The following is a 27,172-nucleotide window of genomic DNA, read 5'->3' on the forward strand; positions in this document are numbered from 1 at the left end:
CATGCTATAGCAGGTAGATCATGGCCTATATAATGCCATTATGATATAGTAGGATGATCATGGTCCACAGAATGCCATCTTGGTATAGCAGGATGATCGAGTTCTACAGGATGCCATCATGATACAGCAGGATGATAATGGTCTACAGAATGCCATCATGCTATAGCAGGATATCATGGTCCAGAAAACACCATCATGCTATAGCAGGATGATAATGGTCTACAGAATGCCATCATGCTGTAGCAGGATATCATGATTCACAAAATACGATCATGCTAAAGCAGGATGATCATGGTCAACAGAACAACATCATGCTATAGCAGAATGAGCATGGTCTACAGAATTCCATCATGCTATCATGGTCAACAGAATGCCATCATAATATAGCAGGATATCATGGTCAACAGAACACAATCATGCTATAGCAGGATATCATAGTCCACAGAACACCATCATGCTATAGCAGGATATCATGGTCCACAGAATGTCATCATGATATTGCTGGATGATCATGGTATACAGAATGTCATCATGCTAAAGCAGGATATCATGGTCCACTGAATGCCATCATGCTATAGCAGGACATCATGGTCCACAGAATGCCGTCATGCTATAGCAGAATGAAAATGGTCTACAGAATGCCATCATGCTATAACAGGATGATAATGGTCTACAGAATGCCATCATGCTATAGCAGGACATCATGGTCCACAGAATGCCATCATGCTATAGCAGGATGATAATGGTCTACAGAATGCCATCATGCTGTAGCAGGATGATCATGCTCTACAGAATACCATCATGATATAGCAGGATATCATGGTCTATAGAAAACCATCATGCTATAGCAGGATGATCATGGTCTACAGAATGCCATCATGCAATAGCAGGATGATCATGGTCTACAGAATGCCATCATGATATAGCAGGATATCATGGTCTATAGAAAACCATCATGCTATAGCAGGATGATCATGGTCTACAGAATGCCATCATGCTATATAGCAGGATGATCATGGTCTACAGAATGCCATCATGCTATAGCAGGATGATCATGGTCTACAGAATGTCATCATGCTATAGCAGGATGATCATGGTCCACAGAATACCATCATACTATATATCATACTATGCCACTGGCATGAAGGTTAGTTAATGGAAGAAAAATATTGGTACTGCTATGAATCATCTTCCCTATGTGACACTGGGTGGCGGGCTCATAGCTTTAGATTTCATTGATGCAGCCATTTATCAATTTATTGCACATTAAATAACAATTACTTAAAATTATTACAGATTTAATTTTCATGGGGGTGTGTGTGAGATAAGCCATTCATTGGTACATGCATACTTTGTCAATTTTGATGAAAATCTGCAACTTTTGTGTAAATAGTTTGAGTACATATATTTAACACCAGGCAATCTGGTTAGTATCTAAAATAAGAATTTCATTTAAAATGCACACAAAGAAGCCAATTTTCTGAAACATTCATATTTACTGAACGTGTTCAAAGGGTCTGATTTCTATCCAAGAATAACATGCATACATCAAACATTGGGATTTTCTAAAAAGAGCTTGTATTTAGCTGTAAAAAATACTGTAATCAAAAATTCTGCAGATCAAAGGTATTAACCTCCTAATGTACTTTAGAGTAAGATGCAAACAGTTGTATATATATATATTACTCCCATTCTGCATCCAGTTGGGTATATATATATATATATATATATATATATATATATATATATATATATACCCACCTGGATGCAGAATGGGAGTAAATGATTCCATTTCGAAGGGAAACGAACCTTGTCCATAAAAACAGCTTGGTCAATCTCAAAACGACAAAGTTAATAAAATAAATCCAAATTAAATCTGCTTGATATCAATGACTTTGCATGCTACAGAAAATGACAGGAAGTTTAATTATAATAGTAAATCCTTACAACTTAAATTGTTCTCTTCTAACCATTAGTCTACAGCTGTGTATAGGAGTGAATTGGAACTTCACGTCTAAAACTGAAAAGGAATAAGATAGAGAGACTAACCCTGACCCTGACAATTTGGGTGATGATAGTTTATTGAGCAGGCATTGGGGTCCATTGTTTCCCTTAAAATTAACTTATTTATCATTCAAGTGAGAAATTGTTAAGTATTGTTTGTTGAATGCCAGATGACTTGGCAATTATTTCCTGGCTATAATTTACATAAGGTGAAAAACAATTGCTCACAAGTAGCACTGATGACAAACACACAGAAGACTTTATGATTTTATTGTTAATGGTACAATAATTATAAGATTAACAATTATGAGCTGTTAAGAAAAAAGTGGCATGGTTTCAATGTATATACATATACATCCATTTAATGATGAATATTATTTATGAAATTATTGTTTATAAAAGAAATGTCAGAAGTGATGTCTCACTTATGTCCATGCATTGTATTGTGGTATACAAAACAAAATACTGATAATAATGCCCAAATAACAAAAATCACTTACATTTTCCATAATAATATGAAATAACTATTTTTTAGAAAACTGAATACTGTCATAAAAGCATTAAAAATACACATCAACAAATTAATTTAAATAGTAGATACTTAAACACACATTTATGTTTACATTTACACCATGCAGATGAAGGCCTTGAATGACAATGCAATTCAGCTTTCATTCAGAAAGAAAAAAAGAATTTAGCTATTTTTCTTGCACCAACTGTTACTTTCATAAAGCTGAGAATCCCTATCGTGAGCAACACATTATTATTAAAACATAACTACCTAGTATTTGGGACTCTTCTATCACTATTTTACAAAAACAGTATTCATCAAGAGCAGAAAAGGAAAGGATAGACAAAAGCTGTAATAAATCACTCAAGAATAATAGTCTCTCTCATAAACAAATTCTGAAAGTGAACACATTTTCTAACTTCTGTAAGTTAACAATTCAAAGTACTTGTTCATGGATGGTTTATTCCAGAAGTACTTTCAAAATTAGGTTACACACAAGCTAATATAACAGGGCATAATAAACAAAAATGATATTCATCCTCAACAACATTGTGGCTACAGAGTATCCAATATCTGCCACTTCTGACAATTCTGTTGCTTCCATATCTCCCAATTTCAATTCTCAAGTTATGGGAAAAGACTGAGTTTTATCAAAACTGATTGATGTTTAAGGTTATGCAACCATTTGATATAATCTTAGAACCCAAAGTCAGTTCTTTGGTTTTATATAGTTCGTTAGAATTTTAAAATTTTGTATTCCAGTCTCATAGGAATTTACTGCAACTTGAATATTTTAGATGATGTGGTGTGAAGTGTGCAATATTTGCAAAACAATTGTTACTCTCACCCTCTTGTAAAAGAGGGGTGATATTTTCGTCCTAATCTTCAGTTTTATTTAAGCTGTTGTACATCACCTCATATCAATTTCGACATAAAATTTAACAAGGAATCGATTAGAAAAGGAATTTTTTAGATGAAACTTTGTAAAATGTGCAATATTAACAAAATATTGTGTGTGTACCCTTTCCCTTCGTCTACTAGCAAAAATTATTTGCAAATATAATTATCTTACAGAATTGGTGGTTAAGCTTAAATGACTGCTATGGTTCAAACTGAAAGTATACGTAAAGTTCACACTTTCTCACTAACAAAAAGAATATTAAAGGAATAAATGTGCCATGGTTAGATTAAGTAGCTGTCTCCATTTGAGGCCATTTGTTTTGATCACATGACAATATGGTGTCGGGGTTCACCCGACTTCATATAGCGGAGTGCAATGCAGGGAGCATATGAAGCAGGGAACCAGACTAGTATTTATCATGTCAGTTGTGAACAACAGACTACTATGACCTTCATTGTTTAAATACTGAAACTTATTACATTTCAATTATTTATTTCTATTGTATTCACTTAATATCTTGAACCACAAAAAGGATTTCAACTCTTTCTGTCATCTTCGTTGGTGTCTTTCATTTGTTTCAGGTGTTGTTCATTTCTCTCACAAACATATGCCAGGTGCCAATACTTTTATATCTTTGAAAAAAACTCACAATAAAATATTATTCTCTATATAATCAAGTCCAAATCATAATCATCAGCAACTTGCACATTTGCCAGAGAATATCTGATAAAAAGTTGCAAAATTTGTCTGGGGGTAAGATATTAATATAATGTATACAATTTTTATTTTAAAATTACCACGGTTTCTTAAAACGTCTTGGGCACATCCACACTCTTTATTTTTAACAGAACACACTGTGAATAAGTGAGAAAAAAATGACTACATTAGTCTTGAAATTTGTCTCATGTAATCCCAAATTTAAATTACACTGAAACTCTCTTTTTAAAAACTGAATAACAATAATATTATGTTACCATCTTTTACCATACATATTTATAAGAGAATTTTTAGGCTGCAGCAATTATACTAGTAATTATTTTGAAGACAACTCTAAACAACATAGCTCAGGTGACTTAATAAAATCATTAAAAAAATGTGTGAAAGTATTGTTAGTTGGTTTTCTAATACACTTTAAATTTTATTGTAATATATAAAAAAGCTGCCCATACCCACATTTATAAAAAAAATCTGTTTCATGGGAAATTGTGAAAAGAAACAAAATTTGCAAATAATCAATCAATTAACATGTTACATTTTTTGTTGTCACTCACAGATCATAACAGTTATTAATCTGAGGCCATCTCTCGCCTTTATATTGCTTCCCCATCACAATTAGTTAATTTGTTTACAGTGTACAATTTTTAATTAATGATTCAATTAACATGTTATAATCATTATACACACCTTTAAATTGTTGCAGTTAATATGAGATCACTCTCACATCCATATTACCTCTCCTTTAGTGTAAGGCAGTTCAATTAATTGTGTATCACAATGTAGATTTTCACCTGATTGCAAATATTCTAATTCCACCTTGTGGCATCACTTTACAAACATCGGGTATCAACATGATTCAGTGCAAGAACAGGTTTAAAATTTAAAACTCTTGATTATATCACTAATACAATGCTCTGTTGTATCGAGTTCTGACAGATGAAGCATTTCTTCTCTTTTTTTTCAGCTTCTGTAAAAAACCCAGATATGCTTGCATTAAACCACTGGTGTAAATAGACCTCCACAACAAAATCGTTAAAAAATTAGATCATGAAAGATATTTACCGACATGCTATTATCTTTAAGAAATATTAATCTCCTAATGACGGCATGCAGAAAAATTAAATCTAAGTCCAAGTCTAGGAAGCAAACAAATGTTCACTCTGGATATCTCCTAACTTCCGCTTGCACAAAAAAAAATTACGTTAGGTAAAGAAAGTCTCCAAAGAAAAATTAAGCTTAATTATTTACACCAAGAGACGACCATCAGGTATGGCGACAAATGGATGATTGAAATATTACCACAATGACATTATATCCAAGCTGACACCAGAGGGCCACCATGAGTAGATACAGAAATTAAATTACACATACACTGCTTATTTTAATATAACTCAGTTGTCATGACAACATAGACAATACATGTCATTCGTTATTTTGAGAATGATAAATCAATTCACAATGTACAAACATATAGCATCTGAAAATATCCAAATAATGATTTTCAATATGAACATGACATATAATAACAAATAACTATACAAAAGTCTCTGGTCATTATACATAGCCAGTAATTCAGTGAAATGTAAAACTTTTGCTATCGGTTTTGTACATTTTGTTAAACAATACTAACTTAGTGAGCTTAATCTGTCTTAATCTTCCTAGCTTAATTTGTCTTAATCTTCACAGCTTAATCTGTCTTAATCTTCCTAACTATCCAATCTGGAAGCAATACTGTTCTGTTTATAATGAAATGAAATGCAACAATAATATATGCCTTTGTCACTCAAGACAGGTGAAAATCAAATTTCCAAAATGTATTTTGTACAGCTTTATCAGTCAGCTTAATAACAACAACACAATGGGACAATGTTGAGGTGATGCTGAATATGATAATTAAACAGTTGCTTGATTTACCTCAGAAATAATTTGATATTACATTTCATTCCACTGCAACATGGCAAGAATGAGATTTTTGTACCTGTAACAATATAAGTGCAATGCTAAATGCTGAATTTAATACAAAAATGCTAAAGTGAAATAAATGTTAGAACCATGAATGAAAATATGAATGAGTTTTCTGAAAAATACTCCACGTCCTTGTGGAGTGCAGTATTTTTCAGATAAAAAATGAGTTCATACTTTCCCATACAAATGCAGTAACCTTTTTATTATATGTTCATTTTGTTTAACTACCTAAGGTTTAATAATAAAATCCATTACAAGAACAATGTAACTGAATCTATGCTTTATTCCAAAATAAATTTGCAATGGTTACTGTAGATTCTTCAATACACAATAATAGTATTCATGCACACAAAGCTCCATCCAGTGACCTTTTAACTTAGTTGTGCATTCTAGATCAGTTTCAACAATTGTCATTTTGGTTTTCTTAAATCTGAAATTTAGAGTCATATTGTGAAAGAATGCATAATGATTTTGTTTCTATGTTGATCCAATTAAATTCTGCTTTTCTGATTATGAGGGGCTGGATTATTGGGTCAGTTCTGTGCAGTAAGAAGAATGGGTTTCAGCTTGAAATGCCGGCTGCCCAAAATTTCCAGTAGAGTTTAGGTGTGTATCAGTATGTCAGTTTTTGCAGGACATGTTCGTCAGATTTGAATAACTAAGAAAGTACATTTTAGGAAATTCAAGATGCATAAATGTATGTATATTTATTACAATTCTTATTACCAGCTAAAGAAAACATGCTTATGTCCTGTCACTTGCATCTTGCTGTTGGAGAGACCCCAGTTATGACCTGTATCATAAAGTGTATCTTCTATCACTAGCCTAATATTGTGCCCGAAAAGCTGCATATGGAAAACTGAAAAGCAGCTGTTGTGAGACACTCCATTTACCCAGCAGAAATAATACTTTTTCATCGTCTTGGTTTATTGGTTCCGAGGCTTTTAGTTTCCTACCAAAACCTTCAGTTGCATTTTTTCTCCAATCTAGTATTTTGACAGACTTGTACAATGGTACATCTTTTTGAGAAAGATACTTCTAAATAACTGTTTCAATGACCAGTATGGTATTTTCAATTACTGCATCGTTTGCTGTCAATATGACAAATGTCACACTTGTTCATGTGCTTCTTCGAAAGTTTCATGTTTCTGACTCAATGTCTCATCTACATCATTAACTGTATCATATATACTTTCAAAAGAACGAAACAACTGCTTTAGTTCATCCATAAATTTAATCATAACAATTTAATCAGCCAAAACCAAAAGCGACTACTACATGAGTGTACATGGTTTGTTTACAAAGTAGTTCCTAATACATAATACTATATTTAGGCATATGTGTGTGATTTGGATTTGTAACGTAGCTTTAACAAATTTTCAGTCATATCACTACAATGTCTGCAATGTGGCCATTTATAGTGATGTCTAGCACTGGGGCATTATGCCGCAGACATGTAGCATGATGTCCCGCCTAGTCACATTATCCTGACACCAGGCCGAACAGTCCTAACACAAACCTCTTAATAATGGATGCCAAGCAAGGCAGCTGTTAGTACCAATTTTGTAAGTCTTTGGTATGACTCAGCCAGGGATCGAACCCACAATCTCCTTCATCCAAGGTGGTTAGGCATGTGCAAGCAATATGATGGTGTTCAGGATCATAAAATAAAGCTAGATTCTGACAGTGTAAAGTTAACAGGGACAAAAATGAGCATATAATAATATTTGATATAAACAGTGCCCAAAGTAGCACACTGAAAATGTGCTGTTTTTCCAGCAATTATATTCCATGTTTATGTTTACATTAGAATGGTACACTGAATGTGTTTTAAAAAAAAACAAATGGATAAAATAGTAAAAAGCAATCTGGAGCATGTCCTTTGGTTGCTAAGGAATACCCCATTGTCATATAACAATAACAAGGGTTTAATATAAAAGAGTGTCAACTACGTACCCTGAATTAAAAAAGTGCTTTGACACTGTTACTGCTGTCAACAGTAGAAAAGTGGGACCTCTTTCCCATCATTAATGCTGGCAATATATAAAAATGCCCCAATCATAAAAGGAATTTCTGTTGCCTACCCTTATTATTCATTGCTAGAGTACATATGCATAGATGAAAGTTTCATCTGTAACAGCCAAACAATTTATGTCACTGTATATGAAGAGAAAAAAAGTATCAGTTCAGCTGCAGTAGTATTGCTGCAGCCTTATCAACATATGATTGTACAAATTTCATGACCTTGACCTTTTAGCTACCCAATTTGGCTGTTGAACTAGTATTTGCTAAATCTAATCAAAATCCAGATGTGAAAATATTTGATCAAGTCCCACTGTATAGTCTTCATAAATATTTATCACAAAATGAAGAAAAAATAATCAACGTGACCCTAACCTGGGATTTATCATCCCCATGGAAACACTATGTACCATTATTGTGGCTATCAGTTAAACAAGGATACATATAGAAAATTTATTCCCAAAAATCTTCAATAAGCCAATCAGTGACCTTGACCTTTTACATTTTGATCTTCATGGCAGATGTATTTGCTCTGTTTGATGACAATACTAAATATTACTGCCAGCCAAATAAGGTAATATTACTAATGGCAATTACTAAATATTACTGCCAGCCAAATAAGGTAACATTACTAATGGCAATTACTAAATATTACTGCCAGCCAAATAAGGTAACATTACTAATGGCAATTACTAAATATTACTGCCAGCCAAATAAGGTAACTATTGACCATGTACCTAAAATTGAAATAACTGCTGAACAAAACACTGACTTGTGACCTCAATGTGGCCTTCAATCTCAAGGGAGTTATCTTCCTTCTGATGCTTGATAATGAACCACTAATTAAAACAGACAAATTGCCCCCTAATAAGGTTCAACCAATAGATTAATGACAGACAGACAGACAAATAATGATACTTCTATTTGCCACCTTATGTGACAGTCATTGTGAATGAATCAATAAAAGCATGACACATCCTTCAACACAACAAAATTAAAAATTAAAAGTGTAACCGCTATATGTTCCCAAATATATAACAAATCAAAGTGATTAAATTAAACAGAAACAAAAGTACATATTTAAAGCAAAATACAAATTCTATATTAATTGCAGTGTATAATACTGTATAGGATCTAAATATATAACACCAGAGAACATCATGATTCTGCATAAAATTTAATAAATGATGTTCTTTTTAAATTAGAATTCAATAACAGAATGTGTTTGCAACTGTAAGATGTAAATGAAATAATAGTGAATACTCTTGTAAAAAGATGATAACAACAGATCTAATGAATTACACAACACACTGTAAGGATTCCATCACAAGGTAAAACAAGGTTAATAAACAATACCATAATTATGTGTTTGTCCTAATGTGTGTACTTAACTGATTTAGTATGCAGCATAAACCTTATGGATGGCATATTCACCCTTGGCTGGAGACAAGAGAAATCAGGACATAAAGTTAAAAGGTCCATTGACTTTAAAATGTCATTAAGTACAAAAAACCTAGCCAATAAAGAAGTTGAAATCTTCATCCTGTTTAACCATGCAAGAAAGAAAAACATAATGATTAATTTTATATGCATACACAGATGTTTGTCAATGTGTGTGTGCGTGTTTTAACAATTTTAGCAATATCCATATCATGGCTGTAGTGCGGTAGTTTGCAGTGATGCTCACACTGGAGCATCATACCACAGACATGTAACATCATGTCCCGCCTAGTCACATTATCCTGATACCAGACCGACCAGTCCTAACACTAGCTTCTTAATGCTGAGTGCCAAGGATTTGAACATGCAACCTCCCGCATCCAAAACAGATGCTCTAACAACTTAGGCTACCAGAGCAGTCCATAGATGGTTATTAGCCTTGCTTTAGCACATATAAGAGCAGTAAAATCAACAAATTAACACTCTCCAATTAACTGACTAGTCTGGCAACAAAAAATAATAATACAAGTCACTTTTAATAAAATCAAGATTGCATAATTCTCTTCTCTTTCACATCCTGGACAATAATGTCCACTGATTCAACACACACCCACACAGACAGAGGTGAGATGGCAGTGATCCATAACGGAGAGCGCTTTAGACCACTCGGCCACTCAGGGCCCCCTACATTTATGTTTACTTCTAAGAACTCACTGTACATTTATAATAAAACAAAGAATTTTCATGAAATATAGTGTCTAGCCCTGTCAAGGTCATTATAATACTTTTGCAAATAATACAGAAACTCACAAGCAAATCCAGGTACAAACTTAAATCATATAGTAATATTCTGTCAAAGATGAAGTTAAATGCAGCCACAATGTATTAAATCTGTCACAAACACTGACACAGTACCTTAACATTTGTTATGATGATAACAATGTCCGACTAGAAGATTTATATGTATGTCTCACCCTTCATACCAATGCCTCTCCATTCATACCTATGTCTCACCCATCATACCTATGACTCTGCTCATATCTGTTTTGTCTGTCATACCTGTGACTCTGTTCATACCTGCCTCACCCATCATACATATGACTGCTCACATGTCTCACCCATCACACCTGTGACTCTATCTTCACATATATGTCTCACCCTTCACACCTATGTCTCATCCTTCAAACTTGTGACTCTCTCTTCATACCTATGTCTCACCCTTCATACCTATTATTCTCCATTCACAGGCCTGATGAACATTCTATGTGATCTTGATTTTACTAATAGTGATTCAACGATATGCAATTAATTCTAATCTAATTTGTGAACTACTTAGGAAGACATCAATGAGGGTCTCAAGCAGGCCACAGTTGGAAATTAAATAAGAAATTGATTAACCATGCACAATTCATGAAATTCCCTTGACAATGAAACCCAACTTCTTTCAATTTAAAAACTGTTTATATTTTTCCATCATCAGAGTCATATCTTAATACTTGTTTTGAAAGGGGTCACCTCCAATTATTGGCTGCAAAGGCTTCACAATCTCTGACACAACTTCTTTATAGGCCTGTAAGAAATGGACAGAAGGAAAGCAAGGTTTTAGATCATTGGTATAAAAAAGTATGTGTGACCATTCTTTAACAAATTGCACTGAACGCAAATGAAGGGGTATCTTATGTAAAGCAACTAACAGAAATTACATTAATTTGTTATAAGATTTAAAATGTACCAATACAATGACCAAAGTATCTTGCATAGAAAAATATAATCATAAAGATTTGAAGGTAAAATATTTTTTGGGATTCTGTAAATATTTGTCAAGTCTACACAAACAGAGCACAGACCTGGTATCTTTAACTTGAAGTGAATTAAGATATTGGGGACTATTGAAGTGTTAGAATGAAAATATCTGAACATTATTAAGTTTCAAACACTTCTTCAATAAATAAAAAATAACTGATAACTAATGTCTATGCATGCTGAGTGATCACACAAAACAAACCTGTTTTCACAGTTATGGCTGATTCTGATGCAATTAAGTATGGGATAGTTTTGTAAGCACATTTTTACATTAGCTATAAAATACAAGCTAAATTCTGAAAACCCTACAACAAATCATTTAATTTGAATTACATTTTTTATTTCAATGTAAAGGTGACCGGTCTACAGAGAAAACTTGAGTTGTATACTGCAGGTTTGTTACAGTCATGAATGAAGAACTTGCAATCTTTTGTTTCAATTTTCAATAAAAATTACTAGTTATATCAGCCTATTGTGGACATCTTAATAGGGAACACCTATTTATAAAGGACAACATTCACAAATTGTTGGAGCAGAAGCTTTCTGCATTCATCATTTTGTTTGTGTTCTTTCTGCATTCCATATGTATTTGGTCCTCCTTTATTTTATATTCATTAATTTCATAAGCATTCCAGCATTTTAAACAAACAAAATTACCCATTTCATCTATAGAACTGTAGCAGGAGCATATGTTTTATAATTTTATATTCACGTTTTAATTAGGCAGAAGTAGGTATTTTATTATTTTATGTAGTTGATGTTTATTATTGAGTGAAATACAGTAATCAGTTGCAATTATTGTGTTATTCTCATTTTACACATATTTAGCCATTTAGGTAACCTTGAACCAGGATTACCTGTTAAGAGTTTTGTTCACTGAGCAATGCAACTACCCTGATTGCTGGTCATGCTAGGTTGTTCTATTGTATGGCAAGTGGTAAACAACTTTCTGATTGGTTAGTTTGCTGCTTGTCTGTATAAACAACATAGTATGAACAGCATATTAGTGGTCAGTCCATTAGAGTTTCTGGAGGGTGCTGGTCATGGCATTGCATTATAGTGCCTGATGATTCTTGTGCTTGCAAGATGTAAACTGGTCTTTGTCTGCATTATAGTGCCTGATGATTCTTGTGCTTGCAAGATGTAAACTGGCCTTTGTCCCATATGATAAGGTAAATAGATTTATAATATGATTAATGTAATAGTTTATTTTATATGTACTCTGCATATTTCTCAGGAATGCATGTCGATGTATTTTAGTACATTTTAATAGGTTATCAACCTGCATTTTATTATTAGCATATCATTCTGTCCATACCTTTGTTTGTCTGTCTGTCTGTTCCCTACTTTTGCTCTAAACACTGACTGTTGTTTAGGTTTAGTTGATCCACTATCTCTCTAGATGGATAATTAATAAATATATGAAATTGTAAGTTATTCGTATTGAATGTACTGTAAAGAGAATCAATGTAAACATACAGAACAATAATGCACTGATGACGATATTATTTATTATTGTAGTAAATGTATTTTTATTGTATTTGTAGGGTGTATGTAACAAAGCAGGAGAAATGTCTCAATCTCCACCTATCAACCCAATAATGCACAATAAATCCAATACTGAACAAAATACTGGACTTGTATTGCCTCACCAATGAGTAGAAGGCAAGTGAGGTAACAGAACCAGCTATGTTGACCTGATACGCTGTCACATTATAAAAGAGCTGATAAAAAAGTGTTGTTCTAAATGTGTTATATGGTAGAATATTTGATACCTTGGTAGTTGAAATGGCCATGAAGCGGATAAGGACACCCATGACAGTCTGACCATCATCCAATGTGTACTTCAGAGGACTGATGCTGACCATTAAATCTGGATCATAGGTCTCTCCTACAAAAGCCATCACAAAATTTTAAAAATCTCTGGACAAAAGTTATCAATAGGGTTGTACTAGTTAATTCATCAAGACAGCAATTTTAAATGTCACTACACCATCATCAATCCTGCACAGCAAGGACTATGTCATTTGTACTAATAAACACGGTCATTTGTACTAATAAACATGGTCATTTGTACTAATAAACACAGAAAGTATATGGCAGTCACACTGTCCTGGAACAGTACATCCATACTGTAACAAAGACGATTACGTATTGAAAAGGAAACATAAAAAACATAAATATGTACATTTTATTAGAACTTGCAAGTTATTTAAAAATGTATTACTGCAAGTTTGAAGATCAAGCCAACACTTTGGTATTGGTGTGATTTTAACAAGACATAAGGCTGATCAACTCTCAGGTGTAAGTGTTGACACCTGTCATGTACTGTAATTGGCTAAAGACAAATAATCTGCTGACTGGATTGTAGCATCATGCTGAAAGACCTTTATGCTCTCAAGAGTTGTTACAATAAAGCCAGCATAGTCACTAATTATTTAATACATAATCTGTATCTCACAGAAATGTTCTTGTCATCACCACCTAAGTCACTTTATTCATGTTTAAATAGGATTATGTTGAAGCCCATTTCAAAGACGAAATTAAAACATGAACATCACTTAACAATACTTCTTTTATTGCTATTTACTGCATACAGTGTAGCCACCATTAAGCATTTACCAACATTTTCAATGATCACTATACCGCTGTCAATTCTTATTTATTCTGGAAATGTGTTACACTACAAAATACATGCCTGTTGTATCAAACTTCAAAATCTTCATCATAGCAATTGCAAATCTCCACAAACAATTTCCTGTTTAAGACAACAAAAAGAATGGTATATTTTTAAATACAAAATTTTGATCATGATTTTTTAAGTATGTTGCCTTTTCTACTAAAAGCAGGTGATTCATACCTGCCTCGTTAAGATAATCAATTATCCTGGACCATTAGGTAAATTTCCACCAGTGGTTTTCATATAGTAACAGACCATTAGGTAAATTTCCACCTAGTGGTTTTCATATAGTAACAGACCATTAGGTAAATTTCCACCTAGTGGTTTTCATATAGTAACAGACCATTAGGTAAATTTCCACCTGGTGGTTTTCATATAGTAACAGACCATTAGGTAAATTTCCACCTAGTGGTTTTCATATAGTAACAGACCATTAGGTAAATTTCCACCTGGTGGTTTTCATATAGTAACAGACCATTAGGTAAATTTCCACCTGGTGGTTTTCATATAGTAACAGACCATTAGGTAAATTTCCACCTAGTGGTTTTCATATAGTAACAGACCATTAGGTAAATTTCCACCTGGTGGTTTTCATATAGTAACAGACCATTAGGTAAATTTCCACCTGGTGGTTTTCATATAGTAACAGACACACATATTGACAGAAAGATGATTGGTATCATAATATCCATGAAATCTATGCAATTATTATCTTTGGCATTCAAAACTTAACACCTTAAACCAGAGTCAGAAAAAAAAATTAACTTCTGGAATGAATTGTTTTAAAAAGTGTGATTTAGTAGATAGTCGTATCTTTTCCCAAACGCCAGAATACCAATGTCCAAAGGTGCCATTAACAGGCATGACACCAGCATACCATAGATAGCTCAGAATAGTCTTAAGACTGTATTGGAAATCCGTGTATTAAGCAAAATAACATTTCTCTACTGCAATCACACATACATTCAAAGTATTATGTACAGAAAAAGTTATTTGTTTTAGTAAATTACAATACTCTGTCAGACTACTTACCAGACCACATTAAAATCAGTAAATTACAATACTCTGTCAGACTACTTACCAGGCCACATTAAAGTCAGTAAATTACAATACTCTGTCAGACTACTTACCAGGCCACATTAAAGTCAGTAAATTACAATACTCTGTCAGACTACTTACCAGGCCACATTAAAGTCAGTAAATTACAATACTCTGTCAGACTACTTACCAGACCACATTAAAGTCCGTAAATTACAATACTCTGTCAGACTACTTACCAGACCACATTAAAGTCAGTAAATTACAATACTCTGTCAGACTACTTACCAGGCCACATTAAAGTCAGTAAATTACAATACTGTCAGACTACTTACCAGGCCACATTAAAGTCAGTAAATTACAATACTCTGTCAGACTACTTACCAGGCCACATTAAAATCAGTAAATTACAATACTCTGTCAGACTACTTACCAGGCCATATTAAAGTCAGTAAATTACAATACTCTGTCAGACTACTTACCAGGCCACATTAAAGTCAGTAAATTACAATACTCTGTCAGACTACTTACCAGACCACATTAAAGTCAGTAAATTACAATACTCTGTCAGACTACTTACCAGACCACATTAAAGTCAGTAAATTACAATACTCTGTCAGACTACTTACCAGGCCACATTAAAGTCAGTAAATTACAATACTGTCAGACTACTTACCAGGCCACATTAAAGTCAGTAAATTACAATACTCTGTCAGACTACTTACCAGGCCACATTAAAATCAGTAAATTACAATACTCTGTCAGACTACTTACCAGGCCATATTAAAGTCAGTAAATTACAATACTCTGTCAGACTACTTACCAGGCCACATTAAAGTCAGTAAATTACAATACTCTGTCAGACTACTTACCAGACCACATTAAAGTCAGTAAATTACAATACTCTGTCAGACTACTTACCAGACCACATTAAAATCAGTAAATTACAATACTCTGTCAGACTACTTACCAGGCCACATTAAAGTCGGTAAATTACAATACTCTGTCAGACTACTTACCAGACCACATTAAAGTCAGTAAATTACAATACTCTGTCAGACTACTTACCAGGCCACATTAAAATCAGTAAATTACAATACTCTGTCAGACTACTTACCAGGCCACATTAAAATCAGTAAATTACAATACTCTGTCAGACTACTTACCAGGCCACATTAAAATCAGTAAATAAACTCCACTACTCTTGAATCCAGCAACCATTAAAAGATGAAAACTTTGTCTTTCCTGTCTACATATCATATAAACAAAACGAACAAACTCTTACATCCACTTACCACCACTATATGGCAACCCATCACCTGTATGCATATCACTTTGAATTGAAAGGATTCTTTCATTTACAGGAGCTATATTTAAAAGTAATGTGATCAGGTAAGTATTCATAAAAAAAATTAACTGACCTTTATCTATCAAATACATTTTGCAATCACATTAACTCCAGGTGATCAGGAGGAGGAAATGCATAAGCATCCAACATCTACCACGGACACATGGTGAAGATTTGTTAAATTCTCTGTATGAACAATAAGCTTTTATCTGAACATGAGGAGCACAATTTATAAACTATGATGACAAAATCTTTCCTGGGAAAACAATCCATGCAACAGAGTAAAACCCATGCCAGTGAGGGGGTTCAACAATGATAACCATATCACCCATGATGACAAGGGTTATATCCTCTTTCCTGCCCTTCACCAGAATCAAGAGATGTTGGACTCCATGGCCTTTCTATATGCACTTTATGCAGTGCTTGTAAGAACTTGGTCTTGCATTGTCACAAACACAGAAGAGGAACAGAGGACTGCTGATTGCTGACTGCTAACACAGCTTTAAGCCCAGCAGATTATCAGGACCAAGGAACCAGCTGCTCTGATGTGGAGAAAATTTGAGTCCGTTAGGATGGTGTGCAATTTACCCACCCTGCCTGACAAAGAAAACACTATTTATATGATGGCAGCTTCAGTGAGGTTATGTGACAATGTCTGAATCTATCTTAGTCAAGCGATATCCATCAAAGGTTCAAACACATCAATCACTGAAGACTTTTCCCCCAAAAAGATGCTATCAGAATCACTCTGCACTTCCAATCCATCAAATTTTTATGATACTGAGGACCAGGACAGTGGGGGTAGAGTGATGTAGCATCAAAACTCCTCTCAACTGACTGAAACTGCATCATCTACCATGGCTTTTGCATTTTGTAAAGGTGACAAAGGTGGGCAGTTTTTATTCCATCTCATCATGAAAAAGAACGTCACTGGATTCCCCCAAAGTGAACTAGGAACAACAAAAAAAAGGGATCATTGGGTGGGACAGTAAATTGGCCAGGTCATTGAGCTTGCCAGGAATTTGATCTGGATCATAATCTTGAGCACAATATGTCCAGCACAGAATGTTCCAAACAGAACTCATTATTCATGTGATTCTTTTCCCACCCTTGTTTGAGAAGGTAGATAACAACAATGATTTTTACGTCATGATGTGAACAACCATCCTGAAGAATGTATATTCCCAGAAATGAAATACATTTGTGATAGTATTCATCTCCAGAAGTGGTGTTAAGAGACAACTCCTCTGGTCACCACTTGCCACCAATAGTGGTGCAGGAGGGCTCCCCAACCACTGAGATCATACCTTCTGCTTGATGCTCTTCCCAAACAATTCCTGCCATGAACCATTTTTTGTTGCACCAATGATGCCAAAAGAAAACTATTTTGATCAAGATCATAACTTGCTGATGGAACTGACTGAGAAACAGTCCCAGGTTATCTGAAAAGGGTGCATGAAAAGGCAGCAATGCAGAATTCATTCTGCCGACCCATGAGTAAATGTAGATAAAAATCTCTCTCACAGAAATCCACTTCCTATTACAGAGGTGCACAACCTTTTTGGGCCAAGGGCCAGATTACATTTTCTAAGACCACTCAAGGGTCGCAAACACATTTCTTTGCTGTTGTTGTTCTAGGGTTTAACGTCATTTTCCAGCACAAGATAGGCTATACATGGCGGCCAGTATAACTGATGGAGGAAGAACCCTGGAAAACCAAGGGAAGAACCACCGATCCACAAGAAGCTACTGGCAGGCTTTCCCACGTAACCATGCTAGCCAAGCCTTGGACTCGAACCCATGCAGACAGAGGTGAGATGGCAGTGATCCGGAACAGTGAGTGCATTAGACCACTCGGGGCCGCCCACATTTCTTTAATATAAGTACTGTTCACGGGCCAGATTTATGTGTTGTTTTAATTTTGCCATGGGGGCCATGGGCTGTGCACCCCTGCCCAATTAAAAATCAGTTCTGTCAGCACAATAGTCAACCATGTGTACATGAGGGAGGTGAAAGGGGGTTGAGATTGGTAACATTTCATGCAGAAAAAATGTAATATCTTAAGACATATCATGTATCCATGTTCACTAAAAAATTATAACTGACACAATTTGGAAAGAAAATTGTTACTGCCCTTCAACAAAGATGAACGTATCATATTTTCCGAAGGATGTACAGGTAAACCATAGCAACTATTGACAAGACGATGATGCAGTAGATCATCTTTGTCAATGCCCCTGGACCAAATGTGAATGCACAAAATTGGCATATTACTATTGGGAAGTCAAACAGAAGGAACTTTAATGGATGTGTCAATGGATGTGGAATAGTGCATCAGTTAGGTCTATACCAGTGCTGTCAAACCTTTCTGACACCATGGGCCATTGAAAAATGTTTTTCTTGGAGCCGAGGCCTACGGGCCGCATATTGGACAGCACTGGTCTAGACCATCAAGATTTGTTCCTCTTATGGAAAGCCATTTCCAGTTTGAACCTCAGCATGGACATCTACTAATTCAACTGGCTGAGGTTTGCAATTGCTCTGTGTGCTAGAATCCCAGAATAAAACGCTTGAAAACATGCAAACTCACTCCACTGAGTAATGAACTGATGTTCTGCAAACTTTCCACCTTCTACAGATATGACAACAGTCCATCATAGATGAGGAAGATGGAGGGGGAGAGGACCTGATACACAAGCTCCTCAAAAACAACTTGGATCATCCATGTTTGGCAGAGAAAGGTTAATCCAAGACTGCCAAAAATGAAAGAATCTAACATCTACCAGCAGGTTGTCTGCAGGCAGCCAGGGTGTTTACATCAGTAGTTATTACTTGGAGGCATTTCTTATTCCCTTTATTGAGCTGCCTACAGAATTCAGGTGGCTGTTGCTTCCTCAGATTGGATTCAGGTGAAAACTGTTGTGCCTGAACAGTCTTTCATCACCTGTCTTTTTGTCAATGATCATCTCTCCACTGTCCAAGTCTGATTCAGCCTGAATGCTGGTGCAACTGTCAGGACACAATGAAGAGACAGTTCTTGTGTTATCTGCTTTAAATTCTATCACTGAATATTAGTGGAGACTTAAGAAATACTATGGTTTTAGTGAATTCAAGAAGAAACAAAGCCCAAGCAGTTAGGGTGTTAGCCATCAAGTCACGTGCAGACCATTTGATTACCTTTGCAATACAGTATGTGGTCACTGCCTGTTTTTTGCAAGGCATAACATCACTAGTGACGCCTGATCAAGTATCAAATTTTTGCACAAAGTTAGAGGTGTTATGGAAAACATTTCCATCCATCTTATAAAGCAATGGAGTTGCCACAGTACACGCCACAATATTAGGTCAATAACTCCAAATAATACATGTCTGAGCGCTTGCAGTATTGCCATGATGCAATGGATGATGGTAGCTGGTTTTCCAAAATGAAAGCCTTTAAGTACCCTGGCTTTCAGGTCATGACAGATGATTGCAGTTCTCTTTGATCTTTGCTGACCACCACAGTTAGTTTCAAGGAAGGATGTTAATCCTCTTCTTCTATGTCTACTGAGGCATTCATCATACAGACTTCCATGTCCACTGAGGCCTTCATCATACAGACTTCCAAGTCTACTGAAGCCTTCATCAAACAGACTTCCATGTCTACTGAGGCCCTCATCATACAGACTTCCATGTGTACTGAGCCCTTCATCATACAGACTTCCATGTCTACTGAAGCCTTCATCATACAGACTTCCATGTCTAATGAAGCCTTCATCATACAGACTTCCATGTCTACTGAAGCCTTCATCATACAGACTTTCATGTCTACCGAGGCCTTCATCAAACAGACTTCCATGTTTACTGAGCCCTTCATCATACAGACTTCCATGTCTACTGAAGCCTTCATCATACAGACTTTCATGTTTACTGAGCCCTTCATCATACAGTCTCCTATGTGTACTGAGCCCATCATCAAACAGACTTCCATGTCTACTGAGGCCCTCATCATACAGACTTCCATGTGTACTGAGCCCTTCATCATACAGACTTCCATGTCTACTGAAGCCTTCATCATACAGACTTCCATGTCTAATGAAGCCTTCATCATACAGACTTCCATGTCTACTGAAGCCTTCATCATACAGACTTCCATGTCTACCGAGGCCTTCATCAAACAGACTTCCATGTTTACTGAGCCCTTCATCATACAGACTTCCAGGTCTACTGAGGCCTTCATCATACAGACTTCCATGTCTACTGAAGCCTTCATCATATAGACTTCCATGTCTACTGAAGCCTTCATCATACTTCCATGTCTGAGGCCTTCATCATACAGACTTCCATGTCTACTGAAGCATTCATCATATAGACTTCCATGTCTACTGAAGCATTCATCATGCAGACTTCCATGTCTACTGAAGCTTTCATCATATAGACTTCCATCTCTACTGAGGCCTTCATCATACAGACTTCCATGTCTGCTGAGGCATTCATCATACAGAATTATATGTCTACTGAAGCATTCATCATACAGACTTCCATGTCTACTGAAGCATTCATCATAGACTTCCATGTCTATTGAAGCCTTCATCATACAGACTACCATGTCTACTGAAGCCTTAATCATACAGACTTCCATGTCTACTGAAGCCTTAATCATACAGACTTCCATGTCTACTGAAGCCTTAATCATATAGTCTTTCTTCAGAAGGCAGCCATGGACACTCTGACATTACCACTGGGATCACTGGAAAAAAATATTTATATTGCCACTTTAAAGCTGAAATCTGCACATTCCATGGTAAGGTTGGAAAATGCTAAGTGACTGAGGTTATCCCTTCACACCCTTGATGAAGGTGTTTTCAGGCATTGTTGCCATAACAACATACCTAACAACATAGAAAATGCAATATCATAGTCCCTGTGTATGGAGCAGCAGAGGGGGCGAATCGGACATTTTGTCCAATCGTTATTTGGCTTAATTATTACTTTCTGCACTCAACGATCTAGTGTCGTCAGCGCCTGGTAAAAAAAAAACGACGACGTCGTTGGGGGATCGTCGCGTCGTCATTTGGTTTAATTAACACCTTCTGCGCGCCGATCCCCAGCGTCGTCAGCGTCCGGTAAGCACATCGACGACCGCGTCGATGTCATTGCCCCCTCTGCTGCTAAGTGGTTATTTACAATGAAAATTATTTACAACTAACCGAATATTTGGTCAAGTCCGATACGATATCGTGTCCGAGGATCATGTAAATTTATCGTTACGAATCCATGTGGGGTCGACTGAGCATGACTAAAAAAGTTTCGAAAAACATTAAAGTCCATGTCACCGCCGCACCATGTCTGCCAAATATTTCGTAGCGTGTGTGTATCAACGCCGTTGAACACAGCAAGAATATTACAGTTGTCTCTAATTACTTTTGGAATCTGAGTGTATCGTTGAGTGACATATATCACGTCGGTGTTTTTATGCCTGCCTCTGGAAAATATCCTAGCTGGGTTTTTTTGATTGTCTAACATAACATCATCGTACACGACTAGATTGTTAACGTCGCCATCAATATCATCAATACCCGGTGCATCACTGATATCCGTAATAAACTCAATAACATTTTTTTTAGCGATCGCTGATGCATTCTCGTTGAAATCTTTCAACACCTTGTAGCATCGTTGATCATCTACGCTAGGAGCAACCAAATACAACTTATCCCACTTCATCCATCTCATTATTAAATTGAGTAACAATTGCGTCTTGCCGGATCCAGATGGTCCGATGATAATCATCCGGATCGAGTTTGGTAACGCTGCAACATGCTTAACTGGTTCTCTTGTTTTAGTCGCCGAAAAATCAATTATATTCATATCTCTATACATAAATTATGGATCTATATTGTGTGAAGTGTAGAGTGCGTACTGGCACAAATGATATGACAACCGCTACAACAAGAAATAACAGATCGGCGCTTACTGGTAAGTGTGTACAATGCGGTACAAAGAAATTTAGATTTATTTCTATTAGACCCGGAGATGTTTTAAAAAAAAGCGAGGAGGTGACATCGCAGCCAAATTGGCAAAACTCCCCGGAACACCGTGGGCAAAGTATCCAGGAGAAAAACACCTCCCAGGATATAGCTACTGTGGCCCCGGAACACGATTAGATATTAGACTCGATGATCAAAATCAGCCCAAACCCGGTGAGTATCCAATAAACGCTATCGATAAGGCGTGTCATGCTCATGATGTTGCTTACAAAAGTAGCGATCTGCAACAGCGTCATATCGCGGATGTAAAATTAATTCACGCGCTAAATGCTATTCCTGATAAATCCGTCAAAGAAAAATTGGCCTCATGGTTGGTAAAATCGGCTATGAAAGGTAAATTAATGATTGGAAGCGGAGCTTCTGGCGCTGGTAATTGAAAACGATAGTGTTTATAATAACAACATGGAATCCATCTATTATTCTCCGAGAGGATACTGGAAGGGGAAGGCCGCAATTGGTAAGCTTGCAAGCGCTGCAAAGGTAACAAAGACCACTACGGCTAATTGGTTATCCAAACAGGCTATATGGCAAATCTATCTACCACCGCCTAAACAAATCAACTTCTCGCGCTTTGATGTCAGCGTACCTAATGAAGTTCATCAGGCTGATATACTATTTCTGCCGCATGACAACGGTTACAAATACGCGCTAACCGTAGTTGATGTTGCGAGTCGATACAAACAAGCGGAACCGTTGAAAACAAAGTCAGCAACTGAAGTAGCCGATGCGTTTGAGCGGATTTATCGAAGAGGTCCTCTGCGCTGGCCAAATCTATTACAAGTTGATCCTGGTAGTGAATTTCGCGGCGCTGTTTTATCAACGCTGAAACATCATAGCGTCGCGATACGACGAGGTCATACTGCGCTACATCGTGATCAGGCAATTGTTGAACGATTCAATCGGACTCTCGCTGAACGGTTATTTGGATATCAATACGCGAAGGAATTCATCCAAGAAAAACGATCTCGTGAATGGGTTAAAAGGTTGCCAGGTGTAATTGCAGCGTTAAATAACGAGATTACCCGAGCAATCAACATGAAGCCCAGCGACGCGATTAAATACGAGTATATACCCGGAAAATCAAAAATAAATAGCGTTTTCAAGCCGATTCTCGGCAATGTCACCGTGAGATATCTGTATGAACCAGGAGAGCTTGAAGGCGGTAAAAAAAGGGCTACCGATCCTATTTGGAGTGTTACCACACATAACATATCAACGATAACACGATCAACTGGTAGACCACCGATCTATAGACTGGATTCAACTGCTCCTCAGCGCGGATTTACACGCGAGCAACTACAAGTGATACCTAACGATACTCAATTACCCCCACGTGGTCTTAACTAGCGCCGTTGCGTCTATTGCACTCAAGACAGGTCAACCTCACATTGTTTTTGACATGACCGAGACTGTTATCGATCCTGTCCACGGTAAATTGGCGAGCGTCTTTATCCGAATAACGCCAGCGCATTACACAATTACAACTCGCGCAGTGATTATTCTGTTGTTGTCGTAGCGAGATTATTAATTCGGCATCAATATCAAAACGCCGCTGTTTTTTTTTATCCTGTTGGCGGTAACCCGAGAGTTTTCTATCAATGACGCTTGCATCGATGGTGACTTTGTCGCCGGCTTCGTCAGTGACTCCGTCACCGGCTCCGTCAATAACAATTCTTCGAAGCTGATTTATCCTTCGTACTCTGGACACTGCAAGATAGACTAGATTCGACCATTCGATGCGATTATCAACTATCCAAACAATTGTGTCCGTGATGGTTAGTCCCTGCGAGGAATGTATTGTTGTTGCGTATCCTAGCGTCCACGGGGATTTATCAGCACGTAGCGCGTCCTCGACGACGCTGATATCAACGAGCACAATATCATTCAGCACGAGAATTTGTTTTTTTGTCCCCGACGCTGTCGGGCCTGGAATTTCAACTTCAATGTTCTGCCGCCGTGTGTCCGCGGGTCTATAACATAACGGCACTGGACGCGTTGGAAACTTTTCCTTATGCAACGTAAACAACTTCCGCTGAAGTGTGTCTCTGACTATCTTTCTACTCGCTACAATCAAATCGTTTGGTCTCCATGTTTCCCAGAATTCATTCAACGGCGTTTCCGGAATCACCTCGCGGATTATTTCACACTGAACTCTATCCGGCTGTAATCTGATTAGTTTTTTAACCTCGCGCAGTTGTTCATCAAGTGCTCGGTAATCAGTATCGGTTTCTTCATAATAGTCTACGAACCCGCTCAACCAATCATGTGGACCCTCGCCGACAAATGGTGGTGGTTGGCCATGATCCCCACACATGATTACCGCTGTATTCGCGCGCAGCAACCACTCAAGAAACATTTGTAAAGTATCTAACGAAACAGTACATATCTCATCCCAGATGATAATGTCGGGAATAAATTTTTCACCCATTCGATCAGGATTCCACTCACCGCCGCTGTATCGAAAGAAGCTGTGATAAGTAACGGCGTCAACATTTCGTTGTTTTATCTCTCGCGCTAGTCTATGAGTCGGTGTAAGCACGATTATACTTGCCCGCGTTCGAAATAATTCAATTGCCCGAGTCGTCTTTCCTGACCCGCCACAGCCGCTTAAATAAACCGTCTTGTGTCTACAAATTGGATCAGAACACGATGGTGCATTAGACCATTCTGACAATTTATCACCGCGTAAGTAGTTGTTCTCAACGGTGACATCTGCTGACGGGGAATAATCGCGTCGTATTTCATTTTTAATTCTCCATGTACCCCAACTCTCGTCCGGACTAGTAAACTCGGCTACGTTTCCCTTATACGCTACGTCAATATAAAATGAATCAACGGCTACTCTAACCGCGGTATCGGGGAATCTATTTATCATCGAGAATAAATTGATAGCGGCATAACCCAGCATAGACGCCCTCAAATGTGGATACGCCGGGCTGTCTCCATCGCTGTAGGTAACAACTGTACCCAACCTCGTTCCATTGGACAAGAAAGCTGTTTTGCAGTTCACGTATCTATTTTTTGCCACTGCGTCCTTGATTACGAAATCATATTCTGCGTCATCTATAATCAGCCGTGAGCAATATCGTTTGTAGTCGTGGTTTTTTCCACCTTGTGTGAACTTACCAATTATTCTTCTACCGAGATCTTTTGCCTCGCGGTTTCGTTGGTTAAATATCCTCCTGGACCATTCGATGATATATTCCTCGTCGGCATCAATGTTTTTTCTGGACTCGTCAATTATGCTATCTAGACGCTCCGGTTCTGGTAACCAGACTTCAGTCTGTGCCCGGTATGATATAATCGCGTCACTGACAATCAACGAAACTAGCATGTTACAATCAATCATATACCGTAGCAGCGCTATTGGCAGCCACTTCTTTTCAGCCATGTGTCTACCGCTCCAAATATAGCAACAGCGATGGAGTCCTGCCGCGAATTCAAATGATACTATGCGAGCGAATCCGGTTAAATCAAAATCAGGCAGTGGTCCATTAATAGCAACACGAGTCATTTCATGACTGGGGTGTCCAAATCGTTTGAAATACTCAGCGGCGGATCCATACCCGAGAAAACTCGCTGGATAACAGGCAACCATATCAACCGAGATCATAGCGTCGCGGTTGTATTCAGTGTTCCATAGTCCACCGTGATAGTATTCCAAACAACTGGATTGTACATCCGGTAGAAATTCCCTGCGCGTTGGTCTCCACGCATTTTTCCTTGCTGCAACATGAGCTACAACCGATGGAATCGTAAAACAATTTGTTAGCAGTTGTTCATCATGCTCTTCAAATTCCATGGCGGTTTTTTTCATCTTGTTGTGAAATGCTTCAGTGCGATATAATTCACCGTTTGGTCTTACAAACTGATCAAAGGTATCCATGTCGTTTTCAGCGCTGCGAAGTAACCACATTGATACAGGGTCGTTTTTACTCAAATAAGCGATAGCATCAAATAGTTTCCTCTCCGCGAGAAAACCGTCCTTGGAGAATTGTTCTCCCAGGAATTCTTCGGGTATATACTTTACTGTTCTATCTCGTGGAAATATTGTGATCGCGGGCGTCCATGCGTGTTCGTTATGATCAATAATTTTGATTGGGGCTCCCTTCGATTTATACTTCGATTCGTATAATACTTCACCGGTTATCGTTGTAACGGTTATTGGAAATCTCAGCGATGTTTCTAATCTCGCTATGTCGCTGATGGTTGCTCCACGCTCTTTTACGGTTAGTTCCCACTGGTTGATTTTGCTACGTCGTAAATCAGTCAATTTGTTTCCTCGACATGCATTTGTAAAATGCTCTATTATTCGTTCTGCTACACAATTTATCCCAGTTGACTGTTTCATCGGTTTCAGTTTTCCGATATCAGGTTTCTTATTTAACGGGTATATTCCATAAACAACTGCTGTTTCAGGATACGCTCGTTCATAGTATGGTTTGTCAATTCCGGTTAACAACCCCGGCTTGGAGTCGCGGCTGACAGTGACTGTTTTCTTGTCGCTGAGAACTGGTTCAAATTTATCACGCATGATCCAATCGCCTGATTCCACCCGGACAATGAATTTTACTCTGAAGAAATACCTTTTACCGTCAAGTTGTGATATTATCATTGCTGCGCGGTTGTCGTTCATGGTAGCATCAACAATGCCATCAATTCGAAATGTTGACCAACTGTGAGATGCGCCATCACGCTTGAATTCATTGATACAATC

At 37.0% G+C, this 27,172-nt stretch overlaps 1 protein-coding gene across 2 annotated transcripts in view; it reads right to left on the minus strand.

The window, feature by feature from the left end:
- Window positions 1-2,257: 2,257 nt before the first annotated feature.
- The window catches only part of LOC149781115 (uncharacterized), a 66,068-nt gene continuing 41,153 nt past the window's right edge, over window positions 2,258-27,172 (minus strand). For both annotated transcript variants that reach the window (XM_089935212.1, XM_089935213.1), the window contains 2 exons: window positions 13,139-13,254; window positions 2,258-11,130 (listed from right to left, as the gene is read on the minus strand). In XM_089935212.1, coding sequence (XP_089791338.1) covers window positions 11,050-11,130; window positions 13,139-13,254 — 197 coding nt within the window. In that variant the 3' untranslated portion in view covers window positions 2,258-11,049. The remainder of the gene's footprint in view (window positions 11,131-13,138; window positions 13,255-27,172) is intronic.

The sequence above is a fragment of the Sinohyriopsis cumingii genome, chromosome 15 (assembly GCF_028554795.1).
Source record: "Sinohyriopsis cumingii isolate HCF-2022 chromosome 15, ASM2855479v2, whole genome shotgun sequence".
In the NCBI taxonomy this organism is placed as follows: domain Eukaryota; kingdom Metazoa; phylum Mollusca; class Bivalvia; order Unionida; family Unionidae; genus Sinohyriopsis; species Sinohyriopsis cumingii.